Source organism: Topomyia yanbarensis, chromosome 2 (genome assembly GCF_030247195.1).
Source record: "Topomyia yanbarensis strain Yona2022 chromosome 2, ASM3024719v1, whole genome shotgun sequence".
In the NCBI taxonomy this organism is placed as follows: domain Eukaryota; kingdom Metazoa; phylum Arthropoda; class Insecta; order Diptera; family Culicidae; genus Topomyia; species Topomyia yanbarensis.
This window is the reverse complement of record NC_080671.1, coordinates 148085197-148111573: the sequence shown is the minus strand read 5'-3', so window position 1 is coordinate 148111573 and position 26377 is coordinate 148085197. Positions and strand designations below refer to the sequence as shown.

The 26377-nt window shown below is 38.5% G+C and overlaps 1 protein-coding gene across 3 annotated transcripts in view; it reads left to right on the top strand.

The window, feature by feature from the left end:
• The window catches only part of LOC131681684 (angiopoietin-2), a 462968-nt gene extending 437052 nt beyond the window's left edge, over window positions 1–25916 (top strand). For all 3 annotated transcript variants that reach the window (XM_058962637.1, XM_058962639.1, XM_058962638.1), the window contains exons 5-8: window positions 15311–15442; window positions 15513–15700; window positions 22444–22630; window positions 22704–25916. In XM_058962637.1, the coding sequence (XP_058818620.1) occupies window positions 15311–15442; window positions 15513–15700; window positions 22444–22630; window positions 22704–22901 (705 nt within the window). In that variant the 3' untranslated portion in view covers window positions 22902–25916. The remainder of the gene's footprint in view (window positions 1–15310; window positions 15443–15512; window positions 15701–22443; window positions 22631–22703) is intronic.
• The last annotated feature ends 461 nt before the right edge of the window (window positions 25917–26377 follow it).

Below are 26377 nucleotides of genomic sequence, written 5' to 3'. Positions count from 1 at the left end.
GCTCAATGCGTTAGCACAACTGAGCCGTGGGCCTTTTAATTTTTTACAATAAGCAAAAATAAAAAAAATGCTAAGAATGTCGGTCTTCCAGATCTTGTTGAAGCAGTTTGCTGCTGCGTGTTGAGATCCTTTTCCTTGGCGGTGAAGCCGCTTGGGGGTCAATCAGTCTGCCTTCTGTCGCGCTATCGTTCCCGTCCATATAATCATCGGTACTGCTTTCTTGCTGTTCACGATCAGAGGTTCTTATATGTTTCTTGTTCTTACGGGTCGCTGTTGTAAATCCGTCTTCATCGTCTTCATTCTTTATTGGTGATGCTAGTTGTTAGTTTGGGAGCGGTTGCCGTGCTCTTTGTACCTGCATTATTGGTTAATTGGATCGTTGCTTTTGATTTATCTGTCGGTGGCTGCTTGTTAGAGTTGGCTGTAGTAGAAGTGTTTTGACTAGTTGCTTCAGCGCATGTTTTTCCGTAGTGGGCTGTATGGTTACAGAATTGGCATGTTGGGGTCTGCTTGGGATATGTGATTAATCTATAAGTTTTCTCCCTGTGCTAAACTTCTAAACGTGATCAAAACACGGTTTTTGACGTGGTGTAGCTGGATGTACGTAACTTCAGCGAGATCAAGTTCCATTTTAACTTCCACTTCCTGAACTGCGGGTCTAACACGAGTTTTATTAAAGTCGATTGAAATCGTGTTATTCCGTAGCGCGGGAACTTTTGTTTCATTTGGCACACTCATTTCTCTCCGCAGCCGGGGGCAGCGATACAATTTTGTTTTTGCACTGATATAGAACAAAAGGTTGGCTTGCTTCACTGGTGTCTATAGCCTGCTATAGCGTTGCGAAGATGGACTGAGTCATCTCATTTATCAGGATGTCACACTATTTCGTTGATACCTCGGCTAACTGCCACTGGATAGCGCTTAAATATCTTTGCTTCGTTTCTAAGCAATAATACGCTGAAAAATCTGGCCTGGAAAATGTAATAGACTCTTTGCTTCGTTTCTAAGAAGTAATACGATGAAAAATCTGGCCTGAAAAATGTATAAGACTCGCGTTTGAGCGAAGTTAAAAGTCAACAACGCACCCTTCCCTTATTCATGCTGCCTTTTGAGCTAATGCGTTGAATAGATATAGCTGACACTGTTCTAACTAATTTGTTCAAATGGGTTGGATGAATAGATATGCTAAAATGAATGAGGGCACAGGTACCCTGTACTTGTTGTCTATGTTACATACAGTCCAAATAAATGTGACAGCACAGATATCACATGTTGTGAGCTCTGATATGAGACGTCAATAGTTTTGTTTGCAAGAATGCATGCACGAGGCATTTCACGTAAATTAGTCATGCCTGTGGTGTTGCAACCAATAAAAGCAGTGTTAAGTAACTTTCTAATATAGAAGTTTCCTTTATGGAAGTACTGTTCTTAAACCAATGCTATGGAAGCTTCAACTTCTTGCATAAATCGAGATAGATGCATAGTTGCTGTACGTTTGTGTTGATTAGTAAACTGTACCTTTCATTCCCAACATATATTGCACAAAACTAGAGAACACCAAGCAAGAGGGATGTAAACGCATGTATCGAGTCATATCAGGTTTAAATGGAACACCATCATAATTAGATTCCCACGATTTGCAAAGAAAATAACGATTCACTATGTCAGAAATTCTCATAATACAGTAAAGGCAAAACACAAGATGCTCCGTGCGCGACTGGCATATTTTAGTGAAATTTTAGAGCCTCCAGCGTCCTCGGCACGGAACTACACATTGACTTAGGGACTCCTGTTTTCAGTCGCTTCCTATGACATGGGAGCAGGAACCCAGTTGGTCAATGCTTGGTAGGATGCCACACGACCGCTGGGCAGGTTCTTACTTAACCGAACTACCATCAGTCGAAAGTCTCACCAAACGTCCAGCCAACAAAAATGCCGATCTTCGCACGTTCCGACGCGTATATGCAGTATATTGCGGAATCCTGAATAAGGAAGAAACGTGGACAACCATACCGACCGTTTCAATTTGATGGGGGTTTGCTAATTCGTTAGAAGTGACTTGGCTAAGAGAGTTAATGCCACTCCTTTGGTCCTAAGTTCCTGGGATGGGACAGAGCCATTAAACCCCGTCCTGGCCAATGAGCCAAGGTTATACCGCTTTTACTTGCACTCGTGTTGGGTTGGGTTGGCATGCAAACTTTTACTTGCATTTCCCTAAAAACTTCAATTTCACATGAGATACATAAGTAATCGAATCAAATGTGATCCATACCCAAGTAGCAATTCTAATTTTATAGCACACTAAAAGTTTTAGAAAGGCTTCAAGACTGCCATAAAACCTCTATTGCCACTGAGGTAATTAATTAAATCCAATTTGTCTGAGAAAATATTACTTCCACACTATTTACATTTTGTTTATATTAATATAACGATTGATCGCCACACCAAACCAGCAATTTGCATGAAACAATAGATCAAAATTACACAACGAAATTGTAGTGAGTATGATTTGCAACCTCTGGCATAGGTTTTAATGATAAACTGAGACTACTTTCCCACCTCGTACCACTTAAAAAACTAAGCATCCATTCCATGCCATGTGTGAATCATATCTTAACCGCAATTTAGGACCCAACCAGTCACGGTATAACAGTCATTTGGCCAAATCGTTAAAAGGTGGTACAGTGTTGAAAGCGATTATTAGCACACGACACACCGCAGCTTGTGGCCTAGTGCAGAAAATGATGGTAAAATGATCCCCCCCCCCCTGGACAACCTACTCAGCACATGAAACTACAGATACAAACTCTACGTCCACGAACACCGCCGTGTGTGGCATTTCGGTAATTCTACATGAGATTGATGGCCCAATGATGAGTGCTCTTTTAACCGAAATTTAGGTACAAACACCAAAGGTGTGAAGAAAGCTCCAAGTTTCCCCTTTTCCTAATAAGCAAAGCTGAAGGTGATGATTTCCAATAATCATCAAAGGTGCCGCCCTATGATTCTCAACCACCTGAATGGGACGACCGGCGATGACAAACGATGACGGAAAAAGATTTGGACGGTCTGAATGAGTAATGGTTTTGACTACCGCGTCGTTATTCGAGCGGGTTTCATAGTCGGAATTTAATCGGTTCGCACCATGCTGAGATGTAAAATGGTTGGGAGCTAAAAATTAGCTTAAAACGGATAAAATGAAAGCCCTTTTAGGATTGCACACATTGTATAATCGGCGGACGCGCTGCGGTCGACAGTTATGTTGAATGCCAACAAAAAACACCGCCAGAGGGGGTTGCCGCAGACAATGCTTGCCGTATCGGTTATTAATCTAATCACACCGTTTCGAACAAATCATGTTGTAATGAGTTATTAGTGTTGCAGAAAAACGTACCCTTAACGTATGAGTATGGCATGAGTCAAATCCGATCATGAGCGCCAGCTCGTTCCCATGCATATCATTGGAGCTGTTAATTCCGCTAATTCACTATCAGATACTTATTTATCATATGGAATTGAAGAGACCGTCAAAGGGATATCGGAGATTGAAGTTTTCCATTGATTCAAACATATAGCAGAAATGTAAGTTATTAGATAGATCACAATCTTGGAAGTGGCATGATGTTATTGTGACAAACATAAAAGGAAACGCAAGTATATTGAGGTCAAGGGTTTCCCTGATCACATCGCACAAACTAATATGACATAAAGTTATAGTATCAAGCATATAAGTTAGGTGCTTAATATGTTTCAAAATCGAGAAATAATTTTTTTGGAAAAAAAGCGGTTTTTGGAAAATTTTCATCTTTATTTAAAAAAATCGGCTTGACTAAAAATGTCCGTTTTTGTCTACAATTAACCTGGAAGGATATCATGAAAATAGATTTAAAACGGTATTTTTTTTTAATTATCAATCTTCATAATTTTTATACTTACATAACTTGTTACTCGTTCATCTACTTTCCGGGACATCACTCGGGATTTGCCCGTTTCTTTAAGCGTCATTTGTGCTGTGTGACTGTTCGGATATAGTGTCTGACTAGTGCTAATTTGGGTACTAGTTTAGATACATCGTCTATGTTGGCTGGCCCCAAGTTGGTGCTATTTACAGGCTAGATGAATTCGAAACGTAAAAATCTAACTTAATTTTAAGTTGGGTCTTGTGCCCTTAATATAAAAAATTGTTTAATCCAATTTCTCCCTTTTGGAAAAAAAATCTTGCACAAATAATGAACCGGCACACGTTCAGTGGTAACTACATCCCAACTAATTGATAAAATCGATTTTTTCATAATTAGGGATCGAAAATATAAATTTCATGATATAGCTGACATCGCGAACATCTCAACAGAACGTGTTTATTTTACATGACTTGTGGAACGTGCGAAAACTGTGCTGGATGTTACGTGCATTTGGCCTACACACGCATCTTTTCCTCGGAATATGGCCCCATGTGACTATTATCTGTCTCTGGATCTGAGCATATGGCTTACTGACAAGCACTTTTACTCAAATTATGATGTCATGGTAGGAAAGTGCCTTTTCACATACACATTTCCGTAGAATCTTTAAATGCAATGCGCAAATCCGGGGTACAATCAATTACTCCAAAAATTTACAGTCATTCGAGATCACAATAAAAACTCTATGTTTGCTAATTAGGGTAACCTAAAAAAAATTCTACGCTATTACGAGGCAGTCTATTGCGTATTGTGGCCATTCGTATACCGCCATCGTCTTACCCACAGCGGACAAGTGTGAACAATTGCTTTCATCCAAAAGGAATTGCAATTTTCAGGAAATATACGATTTTTCCTACTTTATTAATTGATGTGATCTGAAGAACTGAATGAAAATCATTCAAACTTTGACCATCTAATTGTATAAACTAACTTAGACCTTTCTGAACATTTTCTCGAGAAAATCAGACACTTTAAAAAATTATCCTAAAGACTTGTTCCGACTTTCATCATGATAACACAAAATTGCAGTATTTGGACCTTTCTAGGGGAAACTTTGCCACTGCGACCACTATTCAGGTTATCTATTGTGGCTGCCTCTGTTTGCTCTACATATTACAAATTATTAATGTAGCTGAGGATCCGTTTGGGACAGGTATGCCATCCCGATCAGAAACACATAACAGAAATATTTCAAAACTATAACTCGCGATGTTACTTGTTATAAATATCTGTTATTTTAACTACTAACGAGACCTAATTTATAACACAATATGTTACAAAAAATGTGTTCTGTTATAATCTTGTTACTTCATTCTGATCGGGATACCTCGTGAGGTTTCATAAGATGCCTTCCGAAGTATCGCACTTTTGCCAATTTTTTCAGATGATACTTAAAAGGACAATAATCCGTAAATAAACCTGTGATTATACGTGAATCTTTTCCATTTAGAGCTATTAGCTTTTGGCTCTCGTTGTATCTGGATGTATACATTTCTTAGCTTGCCGAGCACCTTCTGCTTTACCCCAACCGTTTAGTAGTATGTCTCTTACCCAAGCCGAAAGTTCTAGTTTGATGGCACAGGTAGATATACCTAGAAGTGATTCTGGTCCAACAAACATGTTTGATGAACCACGCTTAACTAATTCGTCGACCACTTCGTTACCATCGATTTCTTGGTGTCCAGGTACCCAGAATATCATTACTTTATTCCGAGTTGCCAGTTGTTGTAAAGATGTGATGCACTCCCAAACCATCTTGGACTCACAACTAATTGGATTCTTGAATTGGTTCAGTAATGTCAACTACAAACACAAATCAATGAAATAGTGTGATTTGACAAAATCACAGAAGATTGAATAAAGTGCTACCCCAATCCGTCCAAGTGGTAATGGATGACCTCATAGAAGATTTCATCCAGAACTGAAGAATAAATTATTTTCATTTGCTCATATCTCATTATTTGGTCAAGCCAGAATCCCCAAAATACCCGGCCTTGGGGTAAACTGGGGACATCTACGAGATAAGTTGGCGATACGCCAGAAAATAGGCAATCAGCTGACATAAAAACTTCAGAAATCGTGATAAAACGTATTGAAAACTTTTTACATAAAACCGTAAATTAATCGACTCTTGCCATTATTTTTCAAACTCAACACCCCGACACTTTGACTTCAACGGGTACAGAAAATTTTGGAAATTCTTCAAGTGATAGTCTGAAGTAAATGTCTCCTGCATTGACGAGATACACAAGAAGATTCTCTTGCTTTGGAGTAATTTCCAGAAATAAAAATAATTGATGACAATTTTTTCACGTGTTGCTATGTTTTGGCAGACATCTGATAACTATATCTCTTTTAATGGATATTTGTTTGTTTTGTAAACATTATTCCATCTTTATGAAGTACCAAATAATCAATCAAATACATTTTAAATACAATCAAATACATTTAGTCTAATTTTATGCTCAATATTTGCCCGAACAAAGTTGCTAACTTGTCATGGTTCTGTTTAATTGCATAATTTATATAAATTGGGTCTATTTGGTAACCGTGAAACGATGACGTATGGGGTACAGTGGAAATCTTAACATGTAAATGAGCTCCGATTTTTCACAGTAAATACAACTCAGCAAGTGAAATATAAATTATAATGATACAGTGATTTACTCGTGAACACACAATTTTCGCCACAATATATCTTCAATTAGAGTCGTTAGGATATTTGTTCGTAATGTTTAAAAAATAAAATTTACAAGTACAATGTTTCATCATAAACGGCGTCTTCCCAACCCCACACACAGGGTTAGAGAGTAAACGGCGTCACGTGTTTTATTTCCAACCCATGGGACACACTGGTACATTTTAGCACCGACTGTTTATTTTCCAAATCAAATTATTTCCCGTGAATTTTACCAACTGGAAAAATATATGTATCAGGTTATAACATAGTAGAACTATGACTTTCGATTATCCAAATAACATGTATTCTCATTAAAAGTAAATCGTGAAAGAAATGAAACCTTTAAAGAGTATATAAGGGCGCGTACACTAATTACGTAAGGCTTTTTGGAACTTTTCAACTTCCCCCTCCCCAGATAAGATTTCGTAAAATTTGGTTAGCTCCACCTCCCCCTACATAAGATCTTATCATGATTTGTGTAAATAAAAAATCATATTGTTAATTCATTAAATTATACTATAGCGAAAACGATAGGGGAGACCGAGGAGAGTTGAAATATTTTTTTTACAAGATAATTCGACAAAAAGTGTCATTCGATGATTGCTTATTTTAAAATTTCTTACTTCTGTTTATGCTGTATCAAATTACATAAAAATAACTGGTACAAATCAATAACAAAGCATCAATATATTGATTTTTGTAACAGTGTTTTCTTTGTTTCAACTCTCCTCCTACCGAGGTAAGTTGAAACAGTTCGATTGAAACAGAAGATTTCTTGGTAGGTTATACATTAGACTGCCCAGAAAAAAAAACGAACTTTTGGAAACTCAATCGGCCTCAGGAGTGTCAGCTCCGAATTTGAGCCAAAATTGGACAAGTCTAGCTAACAGACCAACGTAATTGATGTTTGTATGGCATTTTTCAACAATTTACATGGAGAAAACTCAATAGCTCAATTTTCACCGCTAGTTGGCACTGCATGCATCAGTTTATAACTAAAAGAAAATTTTATTACCCACAACTTTGTCAAAGACTGCAAATAAATCCAGCTTTAGTAGAAGAAGTTTTTAATGGGTATCAAAATACTTGTAATTGCATCAGTAGGCTATATCTCGTGGTTTTTTTTAACCATTTCGTGGTTTGATCCCGGAACGGACATTCTGGAGCAGGTTCCCGTGGGGCCGTGAGTGGCCATTTCATTCCAATTCCTTTTTTTAAACTGCCATAGGGTCCCGTAACAACAAATATCAGACTTCCGAGACAATTTGAAGAGTTTTGATACTCATATTGCTATGACGTTATTAAAATTTACAAATCATACCCTAGTACTGGAACATTACTCCGAAAAATCCGGATTACCAAGAACCAGATCCATTCATCCGGTTCAACTTTACAGAATCAAAAAGTGGACGAGTTTCTGAATCCAAAACATCTAAAAGTGTCCAAATCGGTTAAAGGAAGCCATAGTTATGAGCATTTCAAATTGTGGGTACCCGGGTACCCACGTTGGCCTGTTAAAGGTGTTTTTTTTGTTGGGCACATAACTGTTAAAAAAAGGAATTGGTATGGAATGGCCACTCACGGCCCCACGGGAACCTGCTCCAGAATGTCCGTTCCGGGATCAAACCACGAAATGGTTAAAAAACCACGAGATATAGCCTACTGATGCAATTACAAGTATTTTGATACCCATATTGCTAGTATTCCATTAAAAGTCACAAATAGTATCCCAGTACTATGGAACATGTTTCCGGAAATCCGGATTTCCGGGAACCGAATGAAGTAACCCGATTCATTTTTACCAAGTCTAAAAGTGGATGAGTTCCCAAATCCAAAACACCAAAAAGTATCAAAATCGGTTGGAAATTACCGTAGTTATTAGTATTTCACTTTTGTGGGTACCCGGGTACCCACGTCGGCCTGTTACGTAGTAAAAAAAATTCAGGAGCCCCTCCTCACTCCCCCTTACTATATCAATAATATTATTAACCCAAAAGATTGACTTAGTGAAGTTCTAAGATGTCGCAAAGTTTCGATTTCCAGCTATGGATAAAACATGGGAATTTCATTATTTGAAACCTAAAAAGGTACCCGGGTACCGCGTCGGATATACAACGGTTAAACTGCCTGGGTCCCGTAACAACAAATAGCAGACTTCCGAGACAATTTGAAGAGTTTTGATACTCATATTGCTAGGACGTTATTAAAATTTACAAATCATACCCTAGTACTGGAACATTACTCCGAAAAATCCGGATTACCAAGAACCAGATCCATTCATCAGGTTCAACTTTACAGAATCAAAGTTTCTGAATCCAAAACATCTAAAAGTGTCCAAATCGGTTAAAGGAAGCCATAGTTATGAGCATTTCAAATTGTGGGTACCCGGGTACCCACGTTGGCCTGTTAAAGGTGTTTTTTTTTGTTGGGCACATAACTGTTAACATTGGACTAAACAACAACTCTAGGACTGATTTTGCACTATACGCAAAATCAGTCCTAGAGTTGCACGAACTTTTTTGTTTAAGAAATAACAATTGAGTTTAACTAAACAGTACGATTGGCGCCCTCTATGCTGTCAAAGGTGGAGCTAAAATTTTAGAGCCAACAAATTATTCATATTATGTATTAAAATTCTTACAAATATACTATTAAGCTGAACCCATTTGTTATTTTGCAAAACAACAAGTTTATGAGAATCGGTTACTTATTCACCAGCTATGCCGTTTGACCCCATGCAAAACTGACTCAGACATCACTTCGGCAAAAATTTAACAACTTCTGCTAAAGCTGCATTTATTTGCAGCCTCCGACAAAGTAGTAGGCTCTAAAACTATTTTTCTTTTTCTTACTTTTTGCTAAACCTAGCAGTGAAAATGCGAGCTAGAAGGATTTCTCCATGTAAATTGTTGAAAATCCCATACCAATCTCAATTGCGTTGGTCCGGTAGCTAGACTTGACCGATTTGGCTCAAATTTGGAGCAGTTATTCTTTGGCAATTTATCATAAACAGGTTATCACTTGATCAACGTTACTACAATTCACAGTGGCGGATTTCCCTAAAACCTTGCCAAAAGTCGAAAATGGTTTTGATTGACCTGCAAAGGTACATACCACGGTTTTTTGGGGCACAAATTACGATTTTGATATCATCTTCAAAAATCAAAATTGCGGATACAAAATGGCCGACATTTTAATCTATATATAAGTAAATTTTCACTAAAGAATGGTTTTAATGGTTCCAGTGTATGTCAATAACGCTTATAATGCATCGAATTTTAAATGGTGTGTAGTTAAATGATTGGATTTGTTGATTTGCACGCATTAAGATGTTTGGGTGTTTAGATGATGTAGCTATCAAGAGAATTGATGTTATTAGTCATTTCAAACTATGTATTTTGAAATATTATACAACATAGTTACAAAACTTTTAAACTCTATGTACGATTATTATTCAATTGCTTTCCGATGCACATATTTCTTAAAGAACGAATAATAGTATTTTTCTAAATTATAGAAAATGAGCCGATTCTGCGACGAAATGCATGAAGTGAAAATTGACAACAAGTTTGCATGCAAATTGCAAATAAAAAGAATTATAACAAAATACGAAAACAAGTGAAATTCACTAAGATTCATAGTTTTATTTAAATTGTTAGACCGAGAATTGTGGAGAAAATTTGAAACAGGACGTAAGTAAAATTGAGAGCCTCTCTTAGTTTACTTTCTCTTTCGATTATGACGACGTTACTATAACACTTTGCACTAATTTTCCAGTACATATCGAAAGCCAACAGCTTTTACTAGAATATTATGCAAAAAGTAGAGTAGCAAATGTTGAAAGGACCGAGTAATTAACAGAAGAAAAAGACCCCCCCCTGGAGTATCTCACATTGTTACTTACGTCCTATTGTAAATTTTCTCTAGGATTTATCCAAAGTCCATTATTACGATGAAGCGTCCATTTAAATGCATGCGTTATACTTAGTCAGAACATACTTGTACTGCTTCCCGGTATAGTTTGGAGCAAACACGTTTTGTTGTCATGCTTGTTGACATACTACGACTGACAACCTTCTCACAAACAAATTCGCCAAGCTGGAGTGTACGCCAAAGTGAGCTTTTTGCCCAAATCACGGCTGGAAATCCTAGTATTCTTTTGCACTACTCTACTGATTTTCGCTCGTATAGTATCCAGTCATATATTCCACCTCTAGATTTGTTTTGCTTTGCATGATCAAACGTCATAGTTTCTCGGTAGCGTTTAAGCATGGTATTCATAATCGTGTTTTGAAATTTGGAACCTTTGGCGATCACTTCTTTTGACCTCGTTGGTTTTCAATATGAACGACCAAAATTGCTTACGTCTTTTGCGTTCCACTTTTGATAACTTTTGAAAATGTTTATGAATTTCGATGAAATTTTTACCACTAAATAAACAATTCATCCTGATCAAAATGCAGTATTGCGCGACTCGCTATGACAACCGGAGGTGTAACAGTAATTAAAAGTACGAGTCCAAATTTTAAACTGAAAATCCTATAATCCCTCTCCGTCTCCACTTAATCAAAGATTACTCAAAAACGGGCAAATTCGGGCAAGAATTCTATAATGTTCCAAATGGAGAATCGTCCAAGGAACATAAATTGCCTTGAAACATAGTGGACATTAGAGTGACAAGAAAAAATTACCCCTATCGGCCCACCCCTGAGTCGATTCCTAGTCCCACCAGGAGTACTTGCTCCAAATTTGAAGCAAATCGGACAAGTCTAGCTACCGGACCAACGTGCTAGAAGTTTGTATGGGATTTTTCGACAATTTACATGGAGAAAACCCACTAGCGCACATTTTCGCCGCTAGGTGGCACTGTATGCATCGCATTATCACTGTAAGTGAAAATAAGAAAGATAATTTAATTGTCTCCAACTTTGTTGAAGACTGCTAGTCAATCCGGATTTGTTAAAAAAAGTTATTAAACTTTTAACGAAGTGATTTCTGAGTTAGTTTTGCATGGGGCCTAGCAGTGCATGGTTGTGTATCGGTACTCGATTCCCACCAACTATTATTTTTTGTGAGCCAATGGCTTAGTTAGCTGAATAGTATGTTCGGAAGAATTGTAGTATGTGATACGAGTTATGTTTTGGTTAGAAAATTTTAGAAAATGCACGCTAGTGAGTTTTCTCCATGTAAACTGTCGAAAACTCCCATACAAACTTCGGGCACGTTGGTCCGGTAGCTAGACTTGTCCGATTTGTTTCAAATTTGGAGCAAGTACTCCTGATGGGACTAGGAATCGACTCAGGGGTGGGCCGATTGAGTTTTCAAAAATTCATTATTTTCTAGGGCAGTCTAGTGGACATACGTGGACAAAAAAGTGTTTCAATAATTTTGCAAAAATGTGTATTGAAACCGTCTGCTACAAAAGCGTGAAAGTTATTGACGTTTTCTATAAAAACCAAAATAATATCTTTTGACATCATGACATATAAATAAAGTACATACCGTCAGCATAACTTTCCATTATTCCAAATTCGAAACCGGTAGTTTTATCAAAATCCAGCTACACTTGAATAATACTGATATTTCGAGCGCTCAATAAAAATTTGAGCGTAACGCGACAGTTTGGTTATGCCAACAGTTCAAATATGGAAATTTTGGAGCGATTTACTTAAAATAGCATGCGACAACACCATCTGAAGGACAATACATGTACTAGAACCCAAAGTAATTTTCGACTTTTGGCCAAGTTTTTGGGTAACTCCGCCACTGTGCAATGTGCAATCGTCCGACTTTTTATGAGATTATGTCAAGTCGTTAGCCTTTATCGACAAGTCCGACATTTTGAAATCGGGCATCATGCGTGTTAGCGGCGAAATACGGTCAGCTTTTGGTGAAAAAGCTGCCAAAAATTGAACTAACCGAATGGCTTCGTACAACGAAACCATGATTACTGTATATTCAAAACATGCCATGAATCAATCTTTTTTTTGTTGGGTACATATTCCACTGCAAGAAAGGCGACAAATTGGACTGTGAAAACTACAGAGCGATCACAGTGACAAATGCCGCTTACAAAGTGCTATCCCAGATTCTGTTCCGGGGCCTATCACCGTTGATAAATTGATATGTCGGGAGTTATCAGGCCGGTTTCATCAACGGAAGATCAACAAACAACCAAATCTTTACTATACGGCAAATCCTCCAAAAATGCCGTAAATACCAGGTCCCAACACATCACCTGTTCATCGACTTTAAAGTCAAAGCCGCATATGACACAGTAGACCGTGTGAAGCTATGGAAAATGATGGACGAGAACGGCTTCCCTGGGAAGCAGACAAGACTGATTAAGGCTACGATGGATGGTGTAAGGTGTTGTGTCAAAATTTCGGGCGACCTCTCGGGTCCGTTTGAAACACGCAGGGGACTAAGACAAGGCGATGGATTGTCCTGCCTGCTGTTCAATATAGCGCTGGAAGGTGTAATACGAAGAGCGGGGCTCAACATGCGGGGCACGATTTTCACGAGGTCCGGACAGTTCGTGTGCTTCGCTGACGACGTGGACATAATCGGTAGAAACAAGAAGACGGTAGCAGATCTGTATACGCGACTGAAGCGCGAAGCAGCACGAGTAAGACTGAAGATAAATATGTCTAAGACGAAGTACATGCTGGCTGGCGGAACCGATCGCGATAAGGAACGCGTGGTTGACGAGTTCAAGGTGGTTGACAAGTTCATCTATCTAGGCTCATTGGTGACTGCGGATAATAACACCAGCCGGGAGATCAGAAGGCGAATTATCTCTGGAAGTCGTGCTTACTATGGGCTCCACAAAACTGTACAACACACTGATTAGACCGGTGGTTCTCTATGGGCACGAAACATGGACAATACTCGAGGAGGATCTGCAAGCACTCGAAGTCTTCGAAAGAAAGGTGCTGAGAACGATCTTCGGTGGTGTGCAGGAGGATGGCGTGTGGAGGAGAAGGATGAACCACGAACTTCCGCGACTTTATGGTGAGCCAAGTATCCGGAAAATAGCTCAAGCTGGAAGGGTACTGTGGACAGGGCATGTTGTGAGGATGCCGGACAACAACTCCACCAAGTTGGTTTTCACCTCCAACCCGGCAGGTACAAGACGGAGAGGAGCGCAACGTTCTCGGTGGCTGGACCAAGTGGAGCAGAACCTGGCGAGTATCGGGCACCTGAGAGGTTGGAGACAAGCAGTAACTGACTGAGTGACGTGGCGGAATATTGGGGAACAGATTAAATCATGATAATATGATGTATAATCAGGAAATATAATATTATATATATTCCACCGCGACCAGTGCTTTCATCTCTTGTGGCAGTCCCCTTTTTATTGTATGCCACATCAGGGTGTTGTATCGTTATTAATCTGAATGATTCCCACTTGCTGACTATAGGCATGGTCTCAGTAAGGTATTTTAGTGACTCAATCTTTTGAATAAAGTCAAATTTGAATAAAAAAATAACGATTATACGATTATTTCACAAAAGATATTTTGACGCTCTCAAAAAACATATTGTATGAACTGGTATGGAATGGCCTCAATCGAATGTGGAAAATTTAAGTAAAGACAAAAAATTAAGCCTTTTCTTTCATTAAAATTACAACCGAATGTAATCACTTTATTTAATTGTTTGGTTCTACCATTTAAACAACTCGACAACATTGTTTGTAATTATCATTTCAACAAATTTATCAAATATGTCAGAACTCCTAGATTCACGGATAAAAAACTGCACTTGAGTGTGACATGTTCTGCTGCTCTACGCATAATCCCATGTGTATAGAGAATCCCATAGCGGGCAGTTATGTGTATAGCGGCAGTATTCAACAAAGATAATATAGATCTCTTACAAATTGACTAAGGTTTTATTGAAGTGGAGAAATCAAATGAAAAAGTCGCTGTAAAACACTTAATTTTTCTAAAATAAAAATCTCTAACATAGGAAATACGCCTTGAAAATCAGCAAGAACTCAGCGTTGAAAAGAAAATAGTTAATATATTTAGCTTGTAACTTAGATACTTTTGTACATATTAATCAGTTTATGATAAACACAATTGACCCTCATAAATACTTACTATCAACTCGGGTGACTGTAACATCAAACCTGGTTAATCAATCTGCGGTCATTGATTCATGTCATCGTGTTATAGCTAACCCTACAAGTATGTTTATATGCCATGGGAGGTATTTCAATGATTTCTTCTAAAGATGGTGTAAAGACTAAGACCACAAATATTTGTGGAATTCTGAATACCCTACTAAATCGTACTACTATCACCTTCCGCACTGGTTTCACCCTTGGTGAAAGACTGCGTAAGACTAATGACATATCAATTTATCACTGCAAAAATAAACGCTTTCAATCCGTTGTTGAGCTTGTCATTCAAACAGTTCCTCAAAAAAGCTCAGACCAATAACACGTTGACACACGATTGACGTTCATGTAAATAATTATTCATTTAGTTTTAAAAAAATCAATTAACAAATCATTTTTCCCATTCAATTTTCATTTCCATCCACTGTCAATAAATGTAAAATTTATTAACATTAAATTTCGTTCTCTATTGCCTCCTTCCCACGCCGACCCGTTTCGTTCTCCTATTTTTTGTCTCCCTCTTCGTTTGAACTCTTCCAGGGGTTCTCCTGTACCGACCTGATGAACGCCGGTATGCGCCAATCCGGAGTATACTATTTGCAGATTCGTGGCACAACCTACTGGTTCCTGAAAGTTTTCTGCGAGCAGGAGATTGCCGACGGCGGATGGACTGTAATGATTGTTTTCATTATTTAACTCCTCTTGGATCTGGATCATTGTTAATTTTCGATACTCTATGTAGGTCATTCAACGACGCGACGATTTCGGTGAACCACGGGAGAACTTCAACCGCGATTGGGCAGACTACAAGAACGGTTTCGGCGATCCGGCCAAAGAATTCTGGCTCGGTAATGAGAACATCTACATGCTGACGAACAACGAGGACTACTCGCTCCGGGTCGAGCTAGAAGATTTCGAAGGAAACAAAAGGTGAGTGGGGACTGAGTTCAACTCGTGTAGTTCTAAGTTAGTTACAAGTATCTTTTGATAATAAATTTATGAGCCAGTTTTTTCAAAAGCGTGCTTCGATTTTGATGAAAAGTTCAGCGTTTGTTTGTGCGCTTGTGGGACGAACTTCAAATATTAGATTCATATTTTGACGGGTATTGGGGTAAAACGGTCATCGAAAATTGGTCCGAAGAAATAGTTCGAAATTTTAAAATCTCTCTGATCGGTTTAATTTGATAAATGTAATTCTGTTTACTTTTTCTGAAACGACTTCAGGAGGGGTTGGAAATAAGATATACCTTTTCGATTTGTAATGTAATGTAACATTCATATTTTGCCGTAAAAATGACAATTTTAAAAACAGCTCTTTGCAACAATCTAATTGACGGTAGGTTTGTACAGCTAAATTTTAAAGTACACTTAGGTCTATAAGCTTGTGGTAATAACTTTTTGGGGTGCCCTGAAATTCACGAAATATTACATATTTTCAGAATCGTCGTATTTTGATTTTCACTCTCGCTCCAATACAACCATTTTTTTTATTTTTTGAATTCTATCATTTTCAGATTCCAGGAGAATTCTACTCCAATTTGATATTATAATTTATGGAAAATCCGGGATTTGGGATGAACGAAAGGTTTCCCTTTGAAAAACGTATCAAGCGATATTTAATCAATAAAATATTTAGCGATATTTAATCAATAAAATATTTTTGTAATTCAATCACTCAGAAAATCGTAAACTTAATCCCGACCCGGATGACCGAGTGTCATATCCCATTCGACTCAGTTCGTCTAAATCTGAAAAAGCCTGTACGTGTGTATGTGTGTGTATTTATGTGTCTATGTGTAAAAATGTCACTCATTTTTCTCAGAGATGGCTGGACCGATTAGTCTCAAATGAAAGGTCCAACCATCGGTTGCTATTGATTTTTATGTCGATTGGAACTCCGGTTCCGGAGTTATGGACTTAAGAGTGCGGTCATACAGCGATTTTAAACTGGTACCATTATGATATCAAAATTATCCAAAAATACTTGGATTTGCAAGTCTTGATCACAAATGACCAACCAAAGTCGCTTGACCACATTGGCCACCTACGACGAATAGAGGAGTAACTGAAGTCGAGTGGCCAAAATTATTTACTGCTGCTATTACTGTTATTATGCCTTAATATGAACTGAAAATAGGCAATAACTAGTTTTTGGAACGTTTTGGGATGTAACCACCAACCAGTGCAGAGTTTAATTTTCTATGTCCTGTCGAATATTACAAATTTGGGGGTTTTTATATGATGTATAATGAAATATGATTAGAAAACCCTTAAAATATCGTCATTTTGCATCCATTCAAAAATACTATGGCAATTTTTTACATACATTTTACATTTTTATTACGCGATTTCAAGTCATCCCAAAAAGCTATTACCACAAGCCTATAGTCCTAAGTTTATTCTGAATTTTATCCATACAAACCTACCCTTAATTAGGTTGTTGCAAAGATCGAGAATGTTTTGTTTTAAATTATATTTTTTCAAGGTAAATTATGAATGCTTTTCAATTTATCGATACAAGTCAAAAAGGTGTATCGATTTTGTTGGTTATTTTCGGCAAATTTGAGACTAAGAGAAACGAAAGCAATGGAATTGAAAGACGGATAGGTATTCTAGAGCGAATCAGTTATAAACTTAGAACGGAAAACTAGGACTAGCAAGTCTCATATGGACATGATCATGTCCATATGAGCCTAACTAGTCCTAGTTTTCCGTTCTAAGTTTATAACTGATTCGCTCTAGAATACCTATCCGTCTTTCAATTTCATTGATTTCGTTTCTCTTAGTCTCAAATTTGCCAAAAATAACCAACAAAATCGATACAGTAGAACCTTGCGGCAAATAAAACATAGAAACAAATCAAAAAGGTATATGCTATTTCCTCCCAAAGCCCTTTCGCTTAGCTTAGCTCAACTTAGGTAGACTAGACTGCCTGTAGTTACACTTCACGATTAACCGAGTAAGTAAAAATGAACAATGAACCAAAAAATATGCTTGGGAGGAGCAAATCATTCTCATTGTGCGTGCTTTACTGACTTAACACTTTCATAAAATGGTCAATAAGGACACCGGCACGTCCAATGCTGTTCTACCGGAGAACGAAAGGAATGTTAGTTCGACACTCGCTGTTGACCGAGACTACCTCTGCATCTCAACGAGCATCACGGGAAAGGATGAAAACCAAGGGGCAAGCACTAGCAGGTTTGAGTGCGTTGTATTGAAAATACCCACGTATTTTGAATGTAATTAAAGTAAATAATGAAAGTATTTAGGGGTGGGCGTAGCGTAGTTGGTAAATCGATTGCCTTGTACGCTGCGCACCTGGGTTCGCGTCACGACCCCGCACATAGAGTTAGAAATTTTTCATAAGAGATTTTTCTGACCCGAAGAGGCGAATGACCTTAAGGTTAAAGCCTCTATAATTGAAATAAAAAAAATGAAAGTATTTAAAACTACTTCTGTTGTACTTGATGAGGTACTTAATTTGATGTGTTAGTACTTAAAGTATTTAAAGTACATATTGACGGTAATTAAAATATTTTGTGTATTTAAAATACGAAGGCGCTGTACTTAAAATCTTGCCTGTATTTAAAGTACAATGAATTTGACACGTATTTTTTTTAAATATTTGCGGTATGAACTTTATGGTACTCAATGGTACTTAAAGTAATTAATTAAGTGCTACTTTTGGCACTGCGTCGTATTGAAGATTTAGTGCTTGCCCCTCGATGAAATCCATACAAAATGAAGCTAGTAACACTATTGTTACGGCATTTAATTAGCAAGGGACTGGAAGGTGATGTATATTTTCCAATATAAAGAGCCATAGTACTCAAGGGCGAGCAAGGAGTTGAAGCAAGAAAGTTTAGAAAAGCGTGCAAATGGTAGTAAGCTTAGAGTTTCCTGGCGACTTAACCCTTTGTCTGCTACCGCAGGAGTCAGAATCTTTTGGCATTAGAAATGCGAATCACCTGAGTCTGCGGCATGTCCGGACGAGCGTAAAGTAGCTTTGTACTGCATGCTGTCGGAACCGACCGATCCAGACCAACATTGCCAGCGCTTCTTCTGAAAAGGTATCAACGAGTCGAAGCTCAGTATTTACGTCGTTCAGGTGATAACCTTCGGCGCATACTGTTCACCGAGCACTGCACAACACGTCAAGAACCTGAACGCAAGACATCGTACAAGACCATAAAGAGGCAACACTACGTTGATGATATGCTTGTTGGCATTGAAACGGAGGAAAACGCACTGAAGCTCGCACAGGAAGTCAAAAAGATTCTCGAGCCAGCTGGGTTTAAAATTCGAAATTGGATATCAAACTCCGCTACGGTCATAGCAAGCTTGAAACAGACAACGCTTGAAGAGAAGAACCTAAACATCGATGACGAAGCTACTACAGAAAAGGTGCTCTAAATGTGGTGGAATACGACAACAGACCGATTCACTTTCAAAATATCTTCCCGTTATGATGAAAATCTGCTCTCCGGCGGTCGCGGCCGACCAAACGCGAAGTTCTCCGCACATTGATGATGGTGTACGATCCATTGAGCTTGATTAAGCACCTGTTAATCTTTTTGAAGGTTCTTCTGAAAGAAATATGGAGAACATCAGTGGGCTGGAATACTCCTACAGAGGACACGCAGTTCGAGAAATGGTTGAAGTGGCTGGTTGTTTTACGGAAGGTACGGACTGTGTAAGTAACGAGATGCTACCAAAAGTCAACGCCCGTTAAGGCGGAGGTGGAAATGTACACATTTGCGGATGCGAGTGAGAACGGAATCGCTGTGTTCGTCTATCTTGCATTTTGCGAGATGCTTACGATTGAGAGCTAATTGGTAGGAGCGAAAAGGGGAGCAGCGCCATTGAAATTTCTGTCCATCCCGTAGCCCGGGCTGCAAGCGGATTTACCCGGTATCCGATTGACGGATACGATAATGGCATCACTGTTCATCACGGTTAGCAAGCGGAACTTCTGGACAGATTCCAAGGACGTGTTATGCTGGCTGAGATCCGACCGATATAGCCCATTCGATTCATTTCTCGTCAGTGAAATTTTAGAGTCAACGGAAGCTGGCGAATGGCGTTGAATTCCGACGAATCAGTACGTTGCCGACGGAGGGACGCAGTGAACGCTTGTTCCCAATATATCGCCGAACAGTCACTGGTTCTGGGAAATAGAAGCTCTTGGACAAAACGTACAGGTCTGGCTTCCGATTTCTAGCTTTGAGAAACTGACAATAAACCGACAAGTCCATATCTACTTATTCATGCCAAAATTATGGATCCTGTTATGAGGCCGCAAAAATTCTCTAAGCAGCACGGTTTTCGTTTTCCGGTACGTCGACAACTAGCTAGAGCGGATGACTACCTGTTCCGCCAAGCGCAGTCGGAAGTCTATATCGATGAGATCAACAGTGCTAGCCGCAAATCATTCTGCGATAGATGAGTGGACGAAGATGATTAAGAACAGTCCACTGTTCCATTGCGCCTACCTAGACGAGAATGGAGTTGCTCGTGTTCGTGGTCGAACAAAGGCTGTATATTCGCCGAACGCGATTTTGTTGAACCCGTCATTCTCCCTCGTAACCTTCCCATCAAACAACTGATCATTGCCGACATTCACGAACGTTTCAACCATTAAAACCATTCCACAATCATCAACGAAGTTCTACAACGCTAATGTATTCCTCGTTTGAAAGCCGCCTACCATGCGATCCGGAGAGAGTGCCAGTGGTGCAAAAACGATCGAGGAAAACCGCAACCTCCAACGATGGCTGCTCTTCCACATTCTTGTCTGGCCGCTTTCAGCTGGTAGGTTCACCTATATGGGGGCGAATTATTTCAGCCCGATTCTGGTTTTGCTTGGACGGCACTCGGAGAAAAGGTGACTACCGACTCTTGCGTAATGGCAATTCTGAACCTCATGAGTAGGAGGGGAGTACTAGCAGTCACCTATATAGCGATCGCGGAACTAGCATCCAAGCTACAAGCAAAGTGATCAAGCAAACGATCGATTAGCTCGATTTCAAAAAACTGGCTAGCATATTTATCTCAAGTCGCGCCCAGTAGTGGACCTTCAATTTGTCGTACATGCTCCACTTAGTAACGTGTGATCCGCAGCCTGAGCTGAATTTAAGCAAGCTACAACCCGGTAGACTACCTACCGTCGAAGTGCATCAGAACTCGTTGATTGAGATAGAAAACCACTGACCGACATTACCCTGAATATCGATGAATCACCTGTGCTAACAACTAACCTTTTTCTGTAAAGAACAGTAAACGATCTGAGGTCGTGGTTTCACTTCGATGACAGTCCGGTACATAGAAGGAACTGTCGAACTCAATCACAGATCATGGCGAACGTATTCTGGAAGTAGTGGATCCGTGACACGATCACACGCAGAACCAAGTGGTTTACTCCAGCAAAACCAATTGCTTTCGGCAACATTGTAGTAATCGTCGATCCAAAGTTTGACCGAAATTGCTGGCCTAAGGGTAAGGTTATTGCAACGCAACAGGCTTCCAAAGTACGTACACGCGCCGTGTACAGACAGCAACCGGTGGAATCAACGAGTGGCCTGCAGTATCTTTAGCACACCTAATTAGGTACACTCTATTTCGATATTGCTGCGTTAGTTCATGCCCCACCCAACCCGTTCAAGGGATCGGCAGTAATAGACATGGCATATACATAAACAAAGCGAAGATAGTTTGGTATATCAATCAGCGTGGGCTGAATTAAAGCGAACCCAACAAAATTATTAAAATCATCTTATACTATTCTAATTCCTACTGTTATAATTAGAGCATAACCTAGTAGGCTTAAAACTAATAAGTTTGAGCTTAGAAATAGGATACAAAGTGAGGTGTTATTGGTTGGTGTACTCATCTCTTATATTTTGGATAATCTGTCATTATAAACACAGAGAACTGACATACAAGTAAAGTTTTTAATATGTGTAAGAAATAAAAATGTGCCTTTTAAATGCCACTAGGAAGTAGCAACTTGCCATTAGCCGGCGCTACGATCGCAAGCAAACGCTATAAGGGCATTGCGTGCAATCTTGGATACAATGGTGATCCATCCATGCGAACTTGTATGCGATGGTTATTTTCAACGTATTTTGATTTAAATGTTTACACAGGTTTTTCAATTTCTCTGTGTGCTAGAGACGATTGAAACATTGAAATTATTGAACACAAAATAAATTATTTCATATGGATTCAGTCTCGTCTCCGTAACAAGTATACTTTAGAAACAGCTTAAATAATTTAAACAGCACGATTTGCCAATTTTTTCGCCACTCTCACCGCATGTCAGGAAACGCTTTTACGCATCCGATATATTTTACCAAGAAGGCGTACCCCCCTCCTCTTTACCATCTGGCTGGAGCCACATATGCTCAATAGGTCGTTAGCAAAAAATGGGAAAAAAGCTAGTAAGAATGGCAGCTTCTTGTTGTCAGATTTTGAGGATAAAAGCTGACTCAGTTTCGCCTCAAGCAAAACTGGTATTAAGATATTAGATAGAACCTCAAATCGGCATAACACCTGGGCTGTTCTGAAGTCTTATTCTAAAGCAAAAGAAATTTCATCAACTAGAAAATACGACATTTTTACATTCTGTGTCAATTTGTAATGCTCTCGCCCACTCTTATCATTTATTGCAGGTACGCGCAATACTCCCATTTCAAGATCCATTCGGAGCAGGACTACTACAAGCTGGAAATCGACGGTTATGAAGGCAGCGCCGGTGATTCGCTAAACGATCCTTGGTATGGTTCTAACAACAGTCCGTTCTCCACTTACAACCGCGACAACGACCGAAGTTCGCTTAACTGCGCCAGCATGCTTAAGGTATGATCGATGACGTCATTCCCGAACTGATCTAACCTGATCATCGAGTAATATTATCATGTATTCTCCATAGGGCGGCTGGTGGTGGAAGTCATGCGGCCGAGGACTGAACGGTCTGTATCTGCACGATCCCCAGGATCTGACCGCCCGGCAGGGAATCGTCTGGTTCCGCTGGAGAGGCTGGGACTACACGCTCAAGAAAGCCACCATGATGATTAAGCCTCGAGGACCACAACCACAGCAGCAAGTGACCAGTGCGACTACGACGTAATAGCAACAATACTTTTTTTTCTTCCGCGCAAACTTAAGTTTTTGTACAAATCCTTTTTATTATTTTTTTCGTCATTGGCAAATCGAAAAATAATTGTTTAAAAGAAACAAATGCCCATACAGAACGAGTCATATAAACAGTTCTACATAGCGACATGAACTAGAGATTCAACTATGTATAAAGTTGCACCGGCATCTAGAAATGAGTTGCAACTCTACTACAAATCACAGACAAATGTAAATTGATTCCCTTCATAAAGGCTAGTTTACAGTTCGGGAAATGGATCACGGGATTTCGCACGGGATTTGCGTCGGGATTTGATCAGGGAAAATTTCCCGCTGAGATCTCTCCAAACTGTCAAACCAAAAACTCTGCTGCTTCTTAAAAATACAAACTGTATCCAACTTGCAGCGAATTGTAAACTTTATAAAAATACTATTTTCCCCGTCGGAAACAATTTGTGTTGAATTGTTCCCGGCCGGATTTCTGTGTGGAGAGTTTTAAAATCCCGTGATGTTTCCCGCGGTTGGGTTTACACTTCAGGAAAACTGTCATTTTTGTGTAGACTTATTTCCCGTCACGGGATTTGAAATCCCGAGCTCCATTTAAAATACACAGGGACCCAAATCCCGTGACACGTTTTCCGGACTGTAAACTAGCCTTAAATGGGACTTATCCCTTCTCACTCACGTTGCTCTCTATCCCATTTTTCGCGTCACTCTTGTTGTATATTTTATTATTTTATATTTAATTTATTGAATTTTGGTGAAAGTACGGGCAGCTTGCAAAATGCAAAACGAACTCACCACTCTTTTAATAGCACATTTAATATTATGGCCGATGGCACCGAAATTTGGCCAAATCTTTCTTTGATGGGGAATGGGACCGTTTGTTCCACCTCGTACAACGAGAAAATGAGAATTTTTATTGTGCCTAGGTACATACAGATAAAACCATCCAAATTAATCAAAAAATGCGAGATTTTTCTTTTCCAATCTGATAAACTCTGTCCTTTATATGCAGACGAAGAGAAGAAATCTTATGATGAACTGAAAGAGATTGTTTAAAAATAGAATACTTGTTTTTGTTAGGTAAAATTCATCATATTATCATCCCCGTTTGACAAAATGTTTCATTTTTCTGAGTGCTTAAAATCAAATTGCATGTTATCAGCAATAATTAAATCGGAAAATTTACGAACACCTCGAACCTTGCAATTAATTATCCTAATGACGATGCGCATGGTCTCAAATATTTAATACCGAAGGACGCGCATATTTTATAAAAAAAAAATTGGAACAATACAATGGCAGAAGATTGGCAATTCCAAATGTTATTCTTGTGGTGAATAGTAAGTTCCATCACACGCCCAAACAAATCGTTGGCAGCAAACACACATGCACAGAAGGACCATTACAATAAAGTGCTCCATCCGTTTCTGCCATCTTTATTTACCACAGATATCAAAAAATACAATATTCTCATTTCTCATCAAAATAATCGAACCGCCAATGCACCTCCCAATCTCTGTATTTGATAGACTTTTTCTTCACAATATTTCCATTCGTTGTCGGATTAGGGTTTATTCATAAATTCTGTCACACTTTTATTGGGAGGAGAGGATATGGAAAATTGTCACATAAGGAAGAGTGGGAGCAGACGAGAACGATACGTAACTTACTTTTTATGAAAAAAATATTTAAATCCTTGCGACATTCTAGAGGAGAGGGGTTGAATAATTATGTTACAATTAGTGATACGAGGGGAGAGCGGATTGCTGTTGGGTTATTTATGGATGACATAATTTTTGAATGGCCCTTAAGCCTCTCTAAACCTAGTTCTGAACTAAGCAATGGGTTTCCCAATGCCTTAATGTTCAGCTGTTACTGGATGCAACTACATTCTACAAAAGATAATTATCATCTGTTTAATAACAATCGACTTCTGCCTAATAAAATCACAACTACTAGAATGTTCATTCATATGATTGGTCCATTGGTTTGCTATTCATTAACTCGGGTACATTCATTTTATAGTAATGGGGAAGCACTTTGCGTTCTCTAACAGGTATAACCTGTTTTGTTTTGGCATAATTTCGTCCAATGGACATTCTGGTTGATCTTTCACCATAAACACAGAGACAATACATTTTTTAGTATTTATATCTGGCGAAAAACGCACTGAAATATACACTCGACAATATATAGAATAGAAACAAATTAGTAGAACTACCTGTGTATCTCTAATTTGAAAATAATCTTTTACTACTTTCAAACGACAAAGTAAAATTTAAAAGAAGTAGGAGTACAGTTTTCAAAACCTGAAAAATATTAGATAAAGTTCAAAAGTTACAAAACAAAGACTTCATTAAAATTTACAGTTTCTATTGTGCTTACAGCTCGTCAGTTTTAGGAAGCGTCCTTCAGTAATCTTCGTCAAATCGGAAAATATATGAAGCCCTTATCTTGCCAAAATGCTATTTTCATAGAAGAATAGTAAAGTGCACAGAAAAATAGAAACATTTTGAACAAACAAAACCACATAAAAACATCCACATACAACAATACTCATTTGTACACAAATTCATAATACAACAATAAATAAATGAATAGTGAATTGTAAATGATCCGAGATGAAACATAAACCATCTACATGCAAAATTCATGTCAAATCATTTGGAACAACCATTGAGTTTATTGTAATTACTATTATTATTATTATTATCACACATATTCATGCATACACACATACATAAATCACACACCAATAAACAAACAAACACATCACTTCGTACAAATGTATAATTTTTGACATTCTGCTCAACTGTATGCGTGAGCTAACGAGAATCTATGTGAAAAAGAGATGCAACCGAAAACACAAAGAAACGAAAGATGGAAAAAAGGAAATACTAAAAACAAATCAGCGCAGCAAAATCCAATTGTAAATATCGTTTTAATTTAATAGTTGTTAGAATGTTTTCATATTGAAATAAAACAAATGTGGAAATAGTTGTAACTGGACGAGTTTTATTTAATATCCGACATAGATTTTAACAAACGGTAAGTTGATAGTTCTCGCAATTCCAATAGTCAGGTAAAGAGTGTCCGATATCAAATTGCATCACAGAAAAAACGCTGTAGAAAATAACGCATTGGGTATTTTCTCTTGAAAATTTGGGTAGAAGTAGTTTAGAGTACATTGTGTACACTGTATTTTTATAGCTTTCATTTTTTCGAAAATTGGAAAAAAAAAGGTGTCAACCGAAAAGCAATGTCGTGAATTGATTTTACGCAAGCACATGGAAAAATCCTCAACTCTCTCATCGGGACATCGGAAAACAAATCGGAACCGTGCAGTCAACGGTGGGTCGTGTGAAATTACGTTACTATCAAACTCTAACCACAGACTAACAGACATAACACTTAAAAACAAAGCTTCGCCCGCTTTAACGGTCATCTTAAATATATTTGTAGTTG